Raw genomic sequence first — 17,104 nt, forward strand, 5'->3', positions numbered from 1 at the left:
GTATCGACAGATGTAGAAGTGATTTGAAGTATCTCGGTCAACGTTGCTGTTTGCGAAAGCGTTGTCGTAGCCGTTAGAGTCTGTATGTCGCTCGATACAACTGTGATAAAGTCGGGTGGCGAGATATTAGTAGTGGTGATTATCTCAGTGACCGGAGCAAGTGTCAAAAAGCTTGTAATAAGTGAGGTAACTTTACGCGAAAGAAATTAGCAGTATTCATATTGCGCAATGAAAGACTGGAAATTATGAAGTTCTGATGGAGACTAGTCTCGTCAAGAAACTGGGCATTTCTTGGGGATATGGAGTCGACTGCTCTTGTTCCGATTACGTACTAGAACATAGTTAGCAAGAAGGCAAAAGATTGGAGAATACGTACCCGGCTGGGAGAGTTGAGGTGGAGACAATAGTTTGGGCAGGGACTATGGATGTCGTCGTTAAGCTCAATGTTTGCGTGACGGGGTCAAGTGTAGACGTGGTCGTGAGTGTGATAGCGGGGAGAATTGTGGTCGACGTAAAGCTGACCGTCAGAGTAGCGCTCGAAGTCAGTGTTTGCAGCTGAACCTGAGTTGCTGTCGTTGTTTGTGTTTGGCTCGACGTAAGCGTTATCAGACTAGGCGGCTGTGTCTGGACAACAGTCTGGATAAGGGTCTGCGTATAAATTACAGGGGGTATTGTCGAAACAGATGTTATGGTAGAGGTTACTAGAGAAGCATCGCGAGTTAGAGAAGGCTCAAAGCTCCTAGGAGATGGGCATGGCGCAAATTCGAATCCTGGAGAGGCACATTTGTAATGTGTAGCTTTGGACAATGGAGAAAGCAGCTGAACATCGGCCTGAAGGTCCAGATGGGTAAACCAAAGATCCCGACTAGCTTATCAGGGGTAGATTGACGTCTCTCTACAACGTCTTTCGGTTTCGTAGAGTATCCTGAACACGTGCCGTGGGCTGACAGATGAAATAGAACTTACTATCTTGAGTTAGTACTATATTTGGGATTGTAAAGCACGCATTCGTCGCAAACAATCTTGCGTGAGCTAGAGCACATACCTAGCAGGGAGTATAAATGTAGATACGGATACAGATGTAGATACAACGGTGATGGCAGGCAAGACTTGCGTCAAAGTGGACAGCGAGGTCTCAGTCAATGTAATGGCCTGTGGTATTTCTATGATTGCAGGGGGTGCAGGAGGTGTTTGGATCGATACGGAAACCGAAGTGATCGTGATGGTGCCCGGCGGCGGCACAGATGTAACTGTGATCGCAGATAAGGTTTGAGTGCTCGTAGATATCGAGGTTGTGGTGATGAACTGGGGGACAACCGGCAGAGTCTGAATGGATGTGGAAACTGAAGTAATCGTAAAAGACTGGGTCACTACAGGCAGGGTCTGAGTGATGAACTGCGTGACTTCGGGCAAAGTCTGAACAGAAATTGAAGTTGCTGTGAAAGACTGGGTCACTGCAGGCAGAGTCTGAGTGATGGACTGCGTGACCGCGGGTAGAGTCTGAACAGAAATCGAGGTTGCTGTAGTCGTGACGGCTGGTAGTGTTTGAATTGAAGTAGATACCGAGGTGACAGTAAAAGACTGCGCTGGCAGAGTTTGAGTAGATATCGACGTTATCGTAAAGGACTGTGCAGGAAGCGTGACTGCAGGCAGGGTAGAAGTGAAAGATAAAGTCGCTGTAGAGGAGACAGTAGCGGTGGTAGTGGACAACTGAATGGCCGTCACCTTGGAGATATCAGCAGAAGTAAGCCAAGTCTCCATGTCATACGCACTGTGGTCGTCCCCAGAAGATTCAAGCTTAGAAGGGCAGAATTAATGGTCACCGTGGATGTTATGCTAGTGGTGGCTAATTGAGTTGAGATCGAAGTTAAGGTCGCCGAGGATGTTATAGTAGTAGTAGCTAGTTGAGTTGAGATTGATGTTGAGGTCACCGATATCGTTGCCGTCTGGGTAGAGACACTGGTTACTGTCGCGGTTCGCAGCTCCGTGACGGTAAAAGACGGATTGATCGATGGGTCCTATTCATGTCAGCACATCGTGGGGCACAAAAGAAAGCCTGTGTGCTACTGATCAACATAAGAAACTATCTACAAATGAAGGATATGTGCGGGTCGATTGCAGAGGCCAAGCCTACGATCAATTAGCCATGTAAATTTGTAGAGGTGTACTTCTCTGCGCGGAGACTTGGTGGCGGTCTGACCTGCCGTCAACTAGACGCGACATGGACAGACATGTCGAAGTACGAGCCCCAAGATAGCCGCGTGCAAACACGAGACTGCACCGAAAAAACACGGGAATAGACGGGACAGCCACAGGCGATCAGATATACGAAGGCCGAAGCATCGCTACAGAATAATACGAGACGCCTGAGGTGTGCCGCATTCCAGAGGATTGCTAAATCGAAGCCGCAAACAACCGATTGCTCGGACCTGGGGCTCGACATGGCCGGAATGCAATCCAACAAGGAAGTCGATAGAGCCACCTAGCTTCTGGACATCGGCATCTTTCCATTGCCGCGGACCGAAGGCGACTAACTGCATTGGTGCTCGTTCATCGATGCCATGTGGTGTGCTTTTGTGGCGTTGTTTTTCCCCAGGAATACATGTCATGTCTGAATGAGTCGACACCAAGGGATTGGGACTAGGACGGTTTCTGTCTACGAAGGAGCTAACACTTGTGCACAAACCATACTAAGCTAGACCTATTTGGTGCAAGACCAAATACCAGCTGCTTCGTACATTCAATGTGTCGCTCGTCAAAAACGACTTCACCCCACTTATGAGCATACAGAAGGCCAGGCTGGATGATGATGTCAAGTCCGTGACGGCTTGCTGGCGCTGGTACCTAGTCTGTCCCGCTCATTGGTACAGGTAGTGCCATGCGCATTGTCAACACAAACCACAATGGCCGCTGCCCCATAACATTGGAATCGTGTTGCCGGGAAACTGGCTGTTGTTGCTGTCAATAGGAATGGGACATGCGGTGCGGCGAAGACGGTGGGTCCCCAGCATAGTCGCGCGCCATCTCGGAATGCTCCGCTTCTCTTTTGTCTGTTCGTTGGTTCGATGCTCTCGACGTACACGTGGACATCTCCTGCTTTGTACTTCGTACATTCAAGTGGTTGCTCATCATGCTTCCCAAGCAATCGCGAAGGCTTGTGCGGCGGTGGAGCTTCATGCGCAATCGACTCTATTTGGAACTTGCCCAATCGGGCAGGTTACGTGCGACCTTTCGACGACCCCCAACGTCCAGCACACTTCATCACTACAGTTTCGTCGCCGCGTGCAATTTCGATGCTACAAATGTCACTTGAAAGACAACACAGCCTTGCACTCGGCACGGCGCTGCTCAGCTGAAACAAACTGCCGAACCCCGTGATTCCTGTCCGAGAATGCCTCGGCTCCTGGCTCCACGCGGCAACCCCATCGTTGTTAAAGCTCTCTCCGCTCTCCGCTCTCCGCATCCGCACCGCTCAATCTTCTCTTGTGCTGATCGAATCCTGGCGCCCCTGCTCTCCTCTACATCACACTCTTCACACCACACCACACACACAACATGACAGAACGTCTCAAGTCCATCGTTGCGCAGATGTCGCCCTCGACGAGCGGTCTGTCCACCATGTACGCTTATCACATCGTCTCTCAGTGGCAGTACGGCTAACGCAGCGCCAGCACCACCAAAAACCCCGACGACGTAGTCATCACCCTCGCCATCCGCACACCCCTCACAAAAGCCGGCAAGGGTGGCTTCAAGGACACGAAGCTCGACGGCCTCCTTGTCAAGACGCTCAAGCAGGTTGTCGCGCAGTCGAAGCTCGATCCTGCCGTCGTCGAAGACATCTGCTGCGGCAATGTCTCGGATGCAAAGGCTGCCTACTACGTTCGCGCCGCCATGCTCGCCGCTGGCTTCCCCAACACCACCGCCGGCTCCTCGCTTAACCGCTTCTGCTCGTCCGGCTTGAAGGCAGTACAGGATATTGCCAACCAGATCGCCGTCGGCGCCATCGAGTGCGGTGTCGCCATGGGCGCGGAAAGCATGACAAGCGGAGGCGACAGGCTCGAGCGTCCCTTTGTCGATGAGATTCTGCAGAACCCTGAGGCGTGTGACTGCATGCAGCCCATGGGCCAGACTTCTGAGAACGTCGGCAACGACTTCAACATCTCCCGCGAACGCCAGGACAGGTACGCCGCAGAGTCATACAGGCGCGCCGAGGTTGCGCAGAAGGCAGGCTGGTTCGATGACGAGATTGCGCCCATCAAGACCACCATCAAAGACCCCAAGACCGGCGAGGAGAAGGAGATCACACTTACAAAGGACGAGGGCATTCGTTACGGCACAACGTTCGAGTCGCTGCAAAAGGTCAAGCCCGCCTTCCTGCCCCATGGCGACAAGTCCCACGCCGGCAACTCCTCACAATTGACCGACGGCGCCGCCGCGGTCATCTTGATGAAGCGCAGCAAAGCCGAAGCGCTTGGTCAGCCTATCCTCGCCAAGTACGTCGGTGCCACCGTTGCCGGTTTGCCCCCCAGGATCATGGGTATCGGCCCTTCTGTCGCCATTCCCAAGCTTCTCTCCCAGTTCAAGCTCTCGCTTGACGACGTTGACCTCATCGAGCTCAACGAGGCTTTTGCCAGTATGGCAGTGTACTGTCTGGAGACGCTGAAGATCGACCACAACAAGCTGAACGTCAGGGGAGGCGCCATCGCGCTGGGTCACCCTCTCGGCTGCACAGGTGCCAGGCAGATCGTCACAGGGCTGAGCGAGTGCAGGAGGCAGAAGAAGAAGGTTCTGCTTACCAGCATGTGCATTGGCACAGGCATGGGCATGGCCGGGTTGTTCGTCAACGAGCAGTTGTAGATTGTTCAGTTTGTATCAAGTTAGCGCGGAAAAAGCAATACAGCACGCTTATGACCAAACTCGAAATGTGTGTCTATGTTCTCAAAAAGACCCCGCCCTGCAACAACGGGCGCCAAGAGCTAGCTCTCACGTGACTGTCTTGAGTATAAATCATCATTGCCTCCATCAATCCTTTGTACCAACGATCACCTTCTAGAACTCTTTCGAACTCATCTTCTGCTCCGTCCATTTTGGTAGGATCCAAAACGGATGGAATGTTTACATTATGTCTCCTGCAGTCCCAAGACCTTGTTCCACTCAAAGACAGCCTTAAATTGTGAACGGATTCTACACGTGAAATGGCATGCATGCCGAATTTCGAATATTCTTTCCAGTCCACATAGTCTAAGATCATGGATGGTTGTGTCGAAACACGATGGATGCACATCTTCAAAAGTGAAAGCTGACAAACCTATGCGTGGCTGCCATTTTTCGAAAACGATGTTCAAAACTGATGTCAAAGGATACCATGTGTGGCTGCCGTTCTTTCAAAGATGAACGCGATGGTCTCTCATGCTGGCTGCGTTGCTATCGCAGCCAAATAGGTAGTATTTGTACGCACATTTACTTGCTTTCTTAGCCACGTTGTATAGGCCTACTCTCTACTGCAGCAGTTGCGCTTATGCAGGCAGATAAACAGGTTCACCTTTTTCTCGTCGTTCTTCCACTACACGATCTTTCTCTGCGGCTATAGTGAAAGATCGGCATATATGCTGAAGAACATTACCTGGGAACAAACAGTCTGAAAGCCTAAGTCAAACGACGAAGGTTTCGGTGCTGTCGGCTAGGCTCTTTTCCAGGATACGAGAGCGCGATGCTTGGATGAAGGTTGTCCGTACAGTGAAAAGAAATCGGAACAGCTGGATGCTCTGTCGTCTGTTTTCCTGTTTCTTTCCATTGAATTCGAAACATCATAACACCGCAACGATTCACAAAAAAAGACAGGCCGGTATTCCAACCCGAAGAAAGCATCCTGATGAGATGACTTGTCTGTTTGAGAAACTTGAAAACTCCAAATCATCGCAGCTTGTTGTGTATGGACAGTTTCCGTTCCGAAATGCACGAACCCAAGATTGATGTTCATCTTCCTACGGAGAACTCTCAGGTTTCTTACAGCTGAAGAGCCTTGCGAAAACGATCTTGAAATTGAAAATGTTTGCTGGGGTAATTTTCAAAGACCACTGTTCTCCTGCCATACTGCGGAGCTGGCGAGCGAGATATATTCTATATTCAAGCAGAGATGTCGACGACATACGATCACAGTACAGCCTCCTTCACCAAACCCTGAGATAAATCTCCCAGCGTGAACGGGGCCAAGATGTCCTCCAATGGCAGAAAAGTAACACAGACACCAACAATGAAGAGAGTAACGAAAGCCCACAGCGTGATCCTCCGACCAAAGTGGTAGGCAGTGCCGTACGAGAAGATGGATCCGAAGAAAGTCCCAGCTTGAAATAGAGACACAACGTTTGCCTGAATCAAGCCCGAGTGCGAAGCGCTCATAGACGAGAGTCCGAACTCGTCCTTGAAGGAGTCTAGTGATACTGTCGTTCCGATGAAGGAGGTCGTGTAGCCAATCATGCAGGATGCGAAAGATGCGGTCATGGCCGATACGTAGACGCGCCAGTTGTACACGCTCTTCGGCGTGGGCTGGTCTTCGACCATGGTGAGGATGTCCATCTTGCCAGGATTCAGATCAGCGAGCCGGTATGAGATATGGAGGGTGGAAGAAGGCACAGAGGACGGCGAGGTGGTGAAGACAAGCGCTTGTTATGAGTCTGAGGGTCGCGGAACGACTTTTACGGGGCTCCACGATGCTCCAGCTAGATTTGTTGAATTCCTTGGAGACGCCAAACTTCCCCCACGGTCAATGTCTACCCCGAGACGGCATCAGGGTGAACATTCTCTCTGTGTGGAGTCCTCATGGGGAGGCGAGCGGATGCATTTGCGCCTGGTGAAGCTCAATCCTCCATGTGTGTGGAGCATACAACCGGTGCTGCGAACTTCTAAGATGCAGTGACGACGATATGGGACCAGGAGGGAGAGGAATTAAGCTTCGTAGCGGCCAGGTAAAGTCTTGTAGGCCTAGAAAGCGCGTTATATCCGTTAGCGCCGAGTGCAGAGCCTCGTCCTGGCCGTATCAGGTTTAGTGATGTTGCGAACGCCTCTCAACCATTGACAACTCAGGTGTTGCTGATGTTGCCATCAAATAGATCCAACGGCTGCTGATGGCAATGTTGGAAAAACTTCTAGAGCTGACTGCAAGTTCCAGTCCACAAAGCCACAAAGTCATGGGGACTACGACTGAGTGCGAGTACGTTGCGCTTCCAGCATTCGACACGCCTGAGCACACTCTTGGCTCATCTCCGGCTCTATATCTGCTGGAGCGCCTTCGCGGCATCCTTCTTCAGCCTCTCTAAATCCTCCTTGCGGGCTCAAGATTCGGCCATGGATAGACCCATTGTTTTGTTCTCTTGGTCCGCGAGAAGTGACAACAAGCATAGGTATGGTAATTTGTATTCTTGTAAGACAGAGACGAGCTCGGCTTCACCTAGAAGTCAAGAAGTGCACGCTTGTATCCATATATAGGAAATGACTTTGAAGCCACGCCAAGTGTTTCGAAGAGATATGGCCATTTCCCGTATTTCGCTGACTCTATTCACTTTACATCCAACAAGCCCACGTTGCCCACCATGTTCTCCATAAGACATGCTGTAAGATCAACAACCGCATCTCCCGAACATCGAGAGCAAATCGAGCCTGTAAGCTACTCAATTTCCTCCAGGTGAGCGCCATAACCGACAAGCATCCCCCACGAGGCCCATTGAAGATTATACAACCCCCCGCATTGGAGCGGTCATGCACGAGCTGTGATACTCTGGGAGAGCGTTCACCCGACATGAATGCAGCATGAGCATTGATCAGCGGCACAGCCAAGACTTTTCGAGACAGTTTACCCCCATGGACAAACACTCACCCTCGCCCCATCTTTCAAGCACTGCAGTTACTTTGTTTCCCCGCAACTAACCACACGCCCCACGCCCCGCCCCTCGATAAACGAACACGGCCAGAATCTCAAGACTCACTGCGCCTTACCACGTCTGATGGCGCACTGATGATATAAAATATATAGCTTAGTCTAGTACTGTCTTTAATCTAGACATTAATCTAAACAGATATATAAGTACTAGAGGAAATTTACTTAACAATCGTATAGTATAGTACAGTATGGTAACTACAGTATCTAAAAGTACAACACCAGCAGTCTATATTTAACAGCAGAGACAGGTAAACAAGTAAACATTTAACAGTATAGAAGACTAATGTACATGTGGATTTTCCAGCATGTCTACGACGCCGACGAGCCAGCTAACGCATCTAGCTTGTCCCCCTCCACCCTCAATCCAACCCACTCGTCCTTCTTCGCGGCACCTATTTTCTCGCTCTGGTAGAAACTCAGACTGGGCTCGTTCCAGTCGAGACAGCTCCACTCGAGTCGCTTGCCGTCCACCTTGAGCGTCTCCTTGGCCAGCTGGCTAAGCAGGAGGGTTCCATAGCCCTTGTTGCGGTAGGCGTCCTTGATGAAGAGGTCTTCGAGGTAGATGCCAGGGACGCCGGTCCAGGTGCTGTAGTTGTAGAAGTAGAGGGCCATGCCGACGATGGTGCCGTCTGGGTCGGTGAGGAGCAGCGTTTTCGCATAGCCCTTTGAGAATTTGTCCGGGTTGTCGGGGTCCGAGGGGTCGGCATGGGAGAGGGTGCGCGTGAGGGATTCGACCGTGGCTTCGACCGACGACGAGGCCTTTTCGTAGTCGGCGAGCTCTTGGATGAGGCCCAGGATTGTGGGGACGTCTGGGGTGGGCGTTGGTGGGTGTGGAGGCTTTGGTGTGTGGTGGACGTACCTTTGCGCGTTGCGTGACGGACGGTGGGGTTTGTGGAAGACATGGCGGGTCTGTGTGTGTTCGCGTTGGGTGTGACGTGAACGACAGAAGTTTGTAGCCACCAGGCGCGCCCTTTGGATGTCGCGGGGTGGCAGAATCCAGGGCCCATGTGGGGCTCCTTTCGTCATGCGTCACCGCCCGAGGCTACCCAGCTGGCGTGAGCCTCTGCGCGCTCTTTCTTCCACTTGTCCAAGTCGATGCGCATGGGATGCGTGGCGGGAAGCATTTCGGCGAAGAAGGGGAAGCGCATGTAGTCGCCGTCTTCGGTGCGTGGCTGCACCAACGGCCGCGTGTTCGCTTTCGTCTGGTGCGCCTTGGGTCGGAGGCCTTTGGCATCGACGTCTGCAAACAGGACGTGGTCGACGGGGGCGGTGTAGCTGACGGGCCTGATGCTTTTCATGGGCTCTCCCCAGATGGCGTTCCACTGCTTGTGCACCGCGTCGTACTCGAGCTTGCAGGACAGGGTGAGGAGTTTGGCGTACAGGCGCTGCATGTACCTGGCGGTCAGGGCGTGTGGGCGGTCGATGCCAGCGGGGCGGTCTGCTTTGCTGAGCTTGTCGAGGGCGAGGTTGCGCTGCAGCCTCTTGGGCAGGTCGTCTTCGTCTGCGAGGGCCCTGGGCAGGTCGACGAGGGTGGCTGGCGTGCGTCGGCGGGCAAAGGCGATGCGCTGCTTGCCGGTGCTCATGGCGTGGATGCTGTCCCACTCGGCGGCAGGCAGTGCGGGCAGGAGGCGCGTCATGGTCTCGGCGTACCAGCGGCGGACGTTGTTGACCGCGCGCTCGAGGGGCATCGGTCGCTCCCACGTGTTCCGGATGGGGGCCTTGAAGTAGGGGCGCTTGATGGCGCGGCCGAGGGCCAGGGCGTTGTGGGACTGGGAGGCGAGGACGGCGCGCAGACGCGGGTACTGCTTGGAGATGGCGATGGTGTGGGTGCCGTGGGTGCCGTGGGCGGCGGGGGCTTCGAAGTACTGCAGACAGGGCGCGGTGCTGTGGTAGAGCAGCTGCAGCGGCGGCGGGGCCTCGGGCCAGGCGGGGTCTGGCTTCAGCAGGTCGTGCAGCAGCGCGTGCTTGCGGCGGCCCAGACGGCCGTAGGTGAACCACAGCACCTTTTCGAGACAGGGGCCCTCGCCCTGGTTGGCGCGGCGCAGGAGGTTCAGGCCCTTGTGCGCCTGGCGCTGCTGCTGGGCGGTGCGGGCGCGGATGACGGCGAGGTGGCGGCGCTTGAAGGCGCGGTGGCGGTGCTTTGCGAGCGCGAGCACGTCGAACGAGGCCGTGGCATGGTCGGCCGGCTGGTAGGCCCTGAAGCGGGCGACGGCGTAGCGGCGGAAGTAGTCGCGGGCGGCGGCGTCGGGCAGGTACGAGGCCTCGCGCAGGAGGGCGCGCAGCAGGCGGAGCGACTTTGCCTGCGAGGGCGAGGCGGTGGGCGAGGGCCAGGCAGACATGGACCTTCACCCTGGCGGCCACGACGACGATGCACGTTGGCGGCGCAGCGGTGGTGGGTGGAGGGTGCCGTGTGGGCGACGTCGCGCAATTGGCTCGGCGGGCGACGCGTGCACGCCGCCGGACGCGAAGCGCTCCACAACGGACGGCTGGCCATCGACTCCCCGCATCGCAGCAGCAGACGACGACGACGACGACGGCGACCCTCGAGACTCGAAGCGCGACCGACTGCGACCGACTGACTGCGACCGACTGCGCCCGACTGCGACCGGCTGCGACACGACTGCGCTTCTTCGCCGGCGGCAGCCACTCGGCCTCCCTCTGCCCACCACCCACCGTCGCCCACCACCCACCGTCGCCCACCACCGTCGCCCACCACCGTCGCCCACCACCGTCGCCCACCACCGTCGCCCACCGCCTCGCCCATGCGCACCAGCTAGCACAGACTGCACACCCGGCACACCCGGCACACCCGGCACCGCACCGCACGCCCGCAATGCAGCAGGTCGCCCGCTCGTTTCCCGACCCGCAGCCCGTGTACCAGCAGTCGCCCGCCCACGCGCCCGCGCCCTCGCCCTCGCACTCGCACTCGGCCCTCATGGCCGCCCCCGGCTTCAACCGCTCCTTCTCCGACGCCAGCGGGTACGCGCAGCAGCCACACGCGCAGCCACACGCGCAGCCACACGCGCAGCCACACGCACACGCCCACGCCCACGCCCAGGCGCAAGCACACGCCCACGCACACACACACGCCCACGCCCACGCCATGGACAAGCCGCAGATCTACACGGCCGTCTACTCGGGCGTCTCCGTCTACGAGATGGAGGTCAACCGCGTCGCCGTCATGCGCCGCCGCTCCGACGGCTGGCTCAATGCCACGCAGATCCTCAAGGTCGCCGGCGTCGACAAGGGCAAGCGCACAAAGGTGCTCGAGAAGGAGATCCTCACCGGCGAGCACGAAAAGGTCCAGGGCGGCTACGGCAAGTACCAGGGCACCTGGATCAACTACCGCCGCGGCCGCGAGTTCTGCCGCCAGTACGGCGTCGAGGACCTCCTGCGCCCGCTGCTCGACTACGACATCAGCGCAGAGGGCACCCAGGGCCACGGCCTTGACACCCCGACCAAGGAGCAGGCCATGGCCGCCAACCGCAAGCGCTTCTACACCCAGACCATCGACGCCCGTCAGCCCAGCCAGAGCCTCGGCGGCACCTTCTTCTCCAACATCTCCTCCACCGCCACCAGCGCCCTGGCCGCCATGAACAAGGTCGCCCGCCTCCACTCCCCGGCCCCGCCCCGCCCCGCCAGCGCCTCGCAGCCCCGCCGCTCCACCACCCGCCCCTCGCAGCCCCCGCCCCTCCCCAGCCAGGACTCGTTCCGCACCAGCAGCCAGCACAGCATCCACAGCCTGGCCTCGGACCGCAGCTTCAGCGCCCACAACACCCACCCCCACCACAGCAACAACACCCACAACACCCACAACACCCACACCGACTCGGCCTACGCCACCGGCGCCGATGACACCCAAGAGCCCCCCAGCAAGCGCCTGCGCGACGACTCCTTCTCGCAGCACCGCCCAAACGCCGCCGACGACCTGCTGCACGACCACGGCTCGCCCACCGAGCCCAGCGACTCCTTCTACCAGCACCAGACCGGCCACCACATCAGCCTCCCGGACGGCCAGGTCCCCAGCGCCCTGCCGCCCCTGCCCTTCCCCGACACCAAGCTCAACGAGGAGAAGCAGGCCATGCTGACCGACCTCTTCGCCGACCAGACCCGCACAGACTTCACCAACCACCCCGCCATACTGCACCTCTCCGGCGCAGACCTCGACATGCCCATCGACAACAGCTCCAACACGGCCCTGCACTGGGCCGCCACCCTGGCCCGCGTCTCCCTCATGCGCCTGCTCGTCTCCAAAGGCGCAAACATGTTCAGAGGGAGCGCCTCGGGCCAGACCCCGCTCATGAGCGCCGTCTCCGTCAACAACAGCCTCGACCATAGCTGCTTCCCAGAAACGCTCGAGATCCTCGCGCCGCTCATCGAGCTCCGCGACACCCAGGGCCGCACCATCCTGCACCACATCGCCGTCACGTGCGCCATCAAGGGCCGCGCCGCATCCAGCAAGTACTACCTCGAAGCCCTGCTCGAGTACCTCGTGCGCAGCAACATCGGCGCCCACCAGATCCCCTCTTTCCTCGAGAACAGCAACTACCCAAAGCCAATAGGGCTCATGAGGTTCATGCAAGAGATGGTCAACGCCCGCGACAAGGCGGGCAACACGGCCCTGAACCTCGCCGCCCGGATAGGAAACCGCAACATCATCTCGCAGCTCCTCGAGGTGCAGGCCGACCCCACCATCCCCAACCACAAAGGCACGCGGCCGGTTGATTTTGGCGTCGGCAGCGACCTGCACGGCGACGCCGCGGACACGGCGCTCTCTGCCGCCAGCCCGTCTAAAGGAAAGGTGCCGCTGAGCAAGGTGGAAGAAACAAGTCGGGAGATCCAGCCTCGTGAGTCCTTTCACGGCCTCACATACTCGTCTAACCACAATTCCAGTCATGAACGGCATCCTCCAGTCCGCCTCGATGCAGTTCACGCAAGAAGCGCGCCTGAAGCAAGACCTGATCGACCAGACAAACTCCACCATCTCCACCCTCTCCTCGCTCCAGAAATCAGAACAGTCGCGCCTCGAAACCCTGCGGTCACGTCTGCGACAGCGCCAGGACCGCGCAAAACGCATCGCCAACCTCAAGCGCTGGCTCGAGCCGCAGCGGCACATGCTCGCCGCGACCAACGCCGCCACAGACCTGACGCAACGGCGGGACGTTGGGTACGCCGACGCCGAGGGCGCAGGAGTCCTCGTGCAGGAATCCGACCTCCCCGAAGAAGTCCGACGAGAAGGCGAGCACCTCATCCGGCAAGCCTCTGGCGGGCCGTCGTACCTCAGCACGCCCCTCTCGCTGCCTCCCGCGGCCACGCTCTCACCCTCACTCACCTCCATACCGACGGTTGCACTACGGCAGAGGGTCGAGGTTTACACGCAGGCCAACGCTTCTCTACTGCAACGCTCAAGACAGCTCAAGGACAAGGACGGGCAGCTCGAGGCCATGTTCCGCCAGGTGGTGTGTCTGTGCACCAACGTCCAGGAGGATCGGATCGACGAGGTGCTGCCCTCGTTGGTCGCCGCATTAGACAGCGATCCACTAGACGGGGTGGAGGTCGGGCGGGTACGTGAGTTCCTTAGGAAAGTAGAAGGCGTAGAAGCCTAAATAAACACTTAATTAACATCTGTTACTATAACGCTTTAAATGACTTAAAATAAGAATAGGTAGCTTAAGGTACTGCCCTTGTTAGTTACTATATTAGACAGTAATCTACTAGATAGGGTAGAGGTTACTGTTACAATCCACAGAACACAGGAAGGATACAAGCTAATTACAGTGCGTGGGGCACAGTAATTACAACAAGTTATTAAGTTCAGCGTAAGCAAATATAACAGCGTTAGCACTTAGTAAGAGGCTAAGGATCACGTAATATAATTAGGCTTAGTATAATTAGTACAATTAGCAATTAGTGTAATTAGTAATTAGTGTAATTAGAAGCTCCTTAACACTAATTAGCCTATATTACTACTACTATTATTAAAGTATATAGTTAGTAGAAACATAACCCTTATAGTTTATGTTTAACCTTATTAATTAAGTTTGTCTTTAGAATCTTAACCTGCGCTTAAACTAGACAGTCTACTCTGTACTATTTAGTGCACCCTATCTTTTTAAGCTTTACTTAGTTAATAACCCTAACTAATCTACTAGTACTTATTCCTAAGAACTAACAGAATTAGTGCTTATAGTCTTTAACTAAAGTATAACTTTAATATTTTAAACACTTCTAAGATAAGTACTATTAGATCCTATACTACCCCTAGTAACTCTATATCTAGTAACATTAATATAGATATAACTGTTACTACTAGCACTATAAATGTTAATAAGCCTAACCTTTACTATAAAGATTATAGTAAGCTTAATAACTAGCTTATATAGTAAGACTTCTTCTTTACCTTCTAAGGTAAGAAGGTTCCTAAGGCTAAATAAGTAGTCCTTACAGCTAGCTACATACGTAGTAAAGTATTTACCTAAATTAAGCCCTTTATACAGCAGTACTAAGCTAGTAAGGCCCTAGATAACGTAGATAAATAGATAAAAGACTTTAACCTATTTAAAGAAAAGATTAAGCTAATCTTTAGAGTTTCTAATAACGTACTCCACAGGTGAGCGGATCAAACGGGTGAGCGGATTACTCTGCTAAGACCACACTAAACCTCTACCCTATTATAGCTTGCATTAGCCTACTTTAGCCTTATATATAGTAGTGCAGGACATAATATTATTTAGAAACATCTTCTATATCCTTCTTATATGTACGTAAGTTATATCTAATATTGTAGCACTTTGTATAGCATCTTTAGGTTACTTCTCCTCCTTTAGCACGCACTTGCTTCTTTACCTTCTTACTATTACTACACGCCCTAAACTTAGTTAGAGTAGTTAATTAAAGGCCTTCCTTAGCTGTTAGGACCCCCTCTTCCTATAACTGCTTTCTGTTATTTAATTTGCATTATATAGCAGCCTTATTTACTGTTTAAAGCCTAGTAATCTCCTTTTTAGCTAACACTAGCTTATACGCAATAATAGCTACGCCTTTAGTAAGCTTTTTAAAGGCCTTAACTATTAAAGTTAGTAAGCTGCTTACATGCCTTTAAATCCACTCTTAAACTAGCGTTAATTGTGATCCTAATTGCAGGGTATTACTTAGGGTTTAGGACTGCTAGGGAGCATCTTCTATAGGAGGTAGCAGTAGGGTACGTAGGCGGATATTAAGACCTATTATAACCTGTTCTAGGTTAAAGGGGACTATTCTAGCGCCTTAAAAGCCTCCTTAGATATTACTGGAAGTAAATATCTCCTTATAGGCGCCTATAAAGTATAGTAGGAACTTAGTTTTAGTAATATAAGTAATATAGTTATATATAAGATCTTTAGCTTAGCGCCTATATACTATCTTTAAAGGGGTAAAACAGCCTATATCTAGTAGCTATAAGAAGTGTAATAAGTGTAGAGGTATACATAGTATAATAATCTTTACTTCCTTATAGTATTGTTAGAAGTTAAGGGAGTTATAGCTCTTATAGCTATTAATAAGGAGTAGCTAGTATACTCCTTAGGTGCGCGTCTTTATATAGGTATTAAAGTGCTTTAACTAGTCTAGACTAAGCTTGTTAGTAGTCTATCTGTTCTTAGAGACTCTAATAACCTAATTATAGGGCAGATTGTCCTCTTTATACTAGGCAGAGAGGTAGTTGCAGCCTTTAAAGATAATAAAGGGTAGAATAGCCTACCCTGTGCTATTAATGCCCTGTATAACTATTGTCTACTTACAGTTACCTTACTACACTACCTTTAGCTGTCTTTAACGCTCTAAGCCTGTAATAACTACTTCTGTTAATATCTAGCCTATTATAAAGCCTGTCTTATTAAAGTTATATATATTATTATTCTAGATGCTATACTTAGCTTTAACATTTACTACAAGCTTAAACTAGCCCTTAATAATCTCTAGATTCTTATAGAGGGCTCTCTTATAGTTATACTTATAATTAAACCTTACTCTAAGGTTAGGGCAGCGCTTAATAAATATGTTAGGCTAGTTTATGCTAATATAGCCTATATTATACTTAGTATACAAAGAATTAGCTATATTAGCTATAGCAGCTAGCTAAGGGGCAAATCCTTATGCATCTAGCTTAAGGATGTACTTAGTAATTACGTCTTCCTTAGTCTAGTCTATAATCTGTTAAACTAGCGTATAATTAGCTTATGTAGGTTATCCTGTATATTAAGCATGTAGTGTGCTGTAAGGCGTGTTATATATAGCTGCAGCGCGTTATAAGGTAAGTATTATGTCTTATTTAATTGCCTAGAGTGTAAGCTGTATTGCAGCTTCTCTTAAGGGCGTAGATTAATGTTGTTGTTAAGGCATTGCGTGGTGAGGTGGAGGTTTGGTGTGGTCTTGGCAGAGTGATCTGCTTACCTGTTTGATCCGCTCACCTGTAGAGTACGTTAAGCCTAATTATATTATATAATCTTTAGCCTCTTACTAAGTGTTAATACTGTTAAATTTACTTACGCTAAACCTAATAACTTATTATACTTACTGTGCCCTATATACTATAATTAGCTTATATTCTTTCTATATTCTATAGATTTTAACATTATCCCCCTTCTGTCTTAGCTTAGTCTCTTAAGCTTATTTATATAACGCAGGGCCTGTTCTTAATTAGTAGGTAGTTTTAATAATACTATAACAACTAACTATCTTAAGTTTAGCTTGCTATTACTGTCTATACAAATTTATTAAGTCCTTTAGAAAAGTTATTGTATAAAAATATAAAACTTATATAAAGTATAACTGCGTATATAAGGTTTATGTTTAATCTAGAAGGTATAGTAAGTATGTTTGCCTTAAGTAATATTATAATATAAAAGTAACTTAATCTAATTTTACCTAGCTAGTGTCTAAGAAAGACAAATTGCGCGTGCGTATAAAGGAGAGTTACAAAGTGTAAACTAAAGTGCTTAAAATATTAGAAAAAGCTATAGAGGACTTGTGTAGAGTTTATACGCGTAAGGAGCAGTTATAACAATAAATAGATTTATTAGACTATTATACTAAGGAGGCTATTATAGTAGAGAAGCGCAGTATAGAAGAGTAGGAGCAGTTAGAGACAGGGACTATTAAGTTAACTAATCTGTCTAATAAGTTCTTGTT

At 51.8% G+C, this 17,104-nt stretch overlaps 5 protein-coding genes across 5 annotated transcripts, besides 13 other annotated features; 2 read left to right on the forward strand and 3 right to left on the reverse strand.

Annotated features, from left to right (window-relative positions):
• The first annotated feature begins 3,520 nt into the window (after positions 1–3,520).
• Positions 3,521–3,556: a tandem repeat.
• Positions 3,556–4,857, forward strand: EKO05_0000684 (Acetyl-CoA C-acyltransferase; the record flags this gene model as incomplete). The annotated part of the gene is made up of 2 exons (XM_038936398.1): positions 3,556–3,620; positions 3,672–4,857. 2 exons carry the CDS (start codon positions 3,556–3,558, stop codon positions 4,855–4,857), a joined length of 1,251 nt encoding a protein of 416 aa, XP_038803226.1.
• Positions 4,858–6,153: 1,296 nt separating this feature from the next.
• On the reverse strand, positions 6,154–6,576 carry EKO05_0000685 (uncharacterized protein; the record flags this gene model as incomplete). The annotated part of the gene is made up of 1 exon (XM_038944765.1): positions 6,154–6,576. The coding sequence occupies one exon, from the start codon at positions 6,574–6,576 to the stop codon at positions 6,154–6,156; it is 423 nt and encodes a 140-aa protein (XP_038803227.1).
• A 1,528-nt stretch (positions 6,577–8,104) lies between these two features.
• Positions 8,105–8,140: a tandem repeat.
• A 105-nt stretch (positions 8,141–8,245) lies between these two features.
• Positions 8,246–8,838, reverse strand: EKO05_0000686 (Acetyltransferase (GNAT) domain; the record flags this gene model as incomplete). Its single annotated transcript, XM_038936373.1, has 2 exons — positions 8,246–8,745; positions 8,796–8,838. 2 exons carry the CDS (start codon positions 8,836–8,838, stop codon positions 8,246–8,248), a joined length of 543 nt encoding a protein of 180 aa, XP_038803228.1.
• A 120-nt stretch (positions 8,839–8,958) lies between these two features.
• EKO05_0000687 (uncharacterized protein) lies at positions 8,959–10,275 on the reverse strand (the record flags this gene model as incomplete). The annotated part of the gene is made up of 1 exon (XM_038944766.1): positions 8,959–10,275. One exon carries the CDS (start codon positions 10,273–10,275, stop codon positions 8,959–8,961), a length of 1,317 nt encoding a protein of 438 aa, XP_038803229.1.
• A 29-nt stretch (positions 10,276–10,304) lies between these two features.
• EKO05_0000688 (transcriptional regulator swi6) lies at positions 10,305–13,664 on the forward strand (the record flags this gene model as incomplete). Its single annotated transcript, XM_038936456.2, has 2 exons — positions 10,305–12,783; positions 12,830–13,664. The coding sequence occupies 2 exons, from the start codon at positions 10,305–10,307 to the stop codon at positions 13,540–13,542; spliced, it is 3,192 nt and encodes a 1,063-aa protein (XP_038803230.1). The 3' UTR covers positions 13,543–13,664.
• Positions 10,454–10,477: a tandem repeat.
• Positions 10,494–10,561: a tandem repeat.
• Positions 10,822–11,039: a tandem repeat.
• Positions 11,542–11,637: a tandem repeat.
• Positions 13,638–14,534: a mobile genetic element.
• Positions 14,532–16,413: a mobile genetic element.
• Positions 15,914–15,944: a tandem repeat.
• Positions 15,989–15,998: an inverted repeat.
• Positions 15,989–16,038: a mobile genetic element.
• Positions 16,029–16,038: an inverted repeat.
• Positions 16,400–17,104: part of a mobile genetic element that runs on past the window's edge.

Source organism: Ascochyta rabiei, chromosome 1 (genome assembly GCF_004011695.2).
Source record: "Ascochyta rabiei chromosome 1, complete sequence".
Classification (NCBI taxonomy): domain Eukaryota; kingdom Fungi; phylum Ascomycota; class Dothideomycetes; order Pleosporales; family Didymellaceae; genus Ascochyta; species Ascochyta rabiei.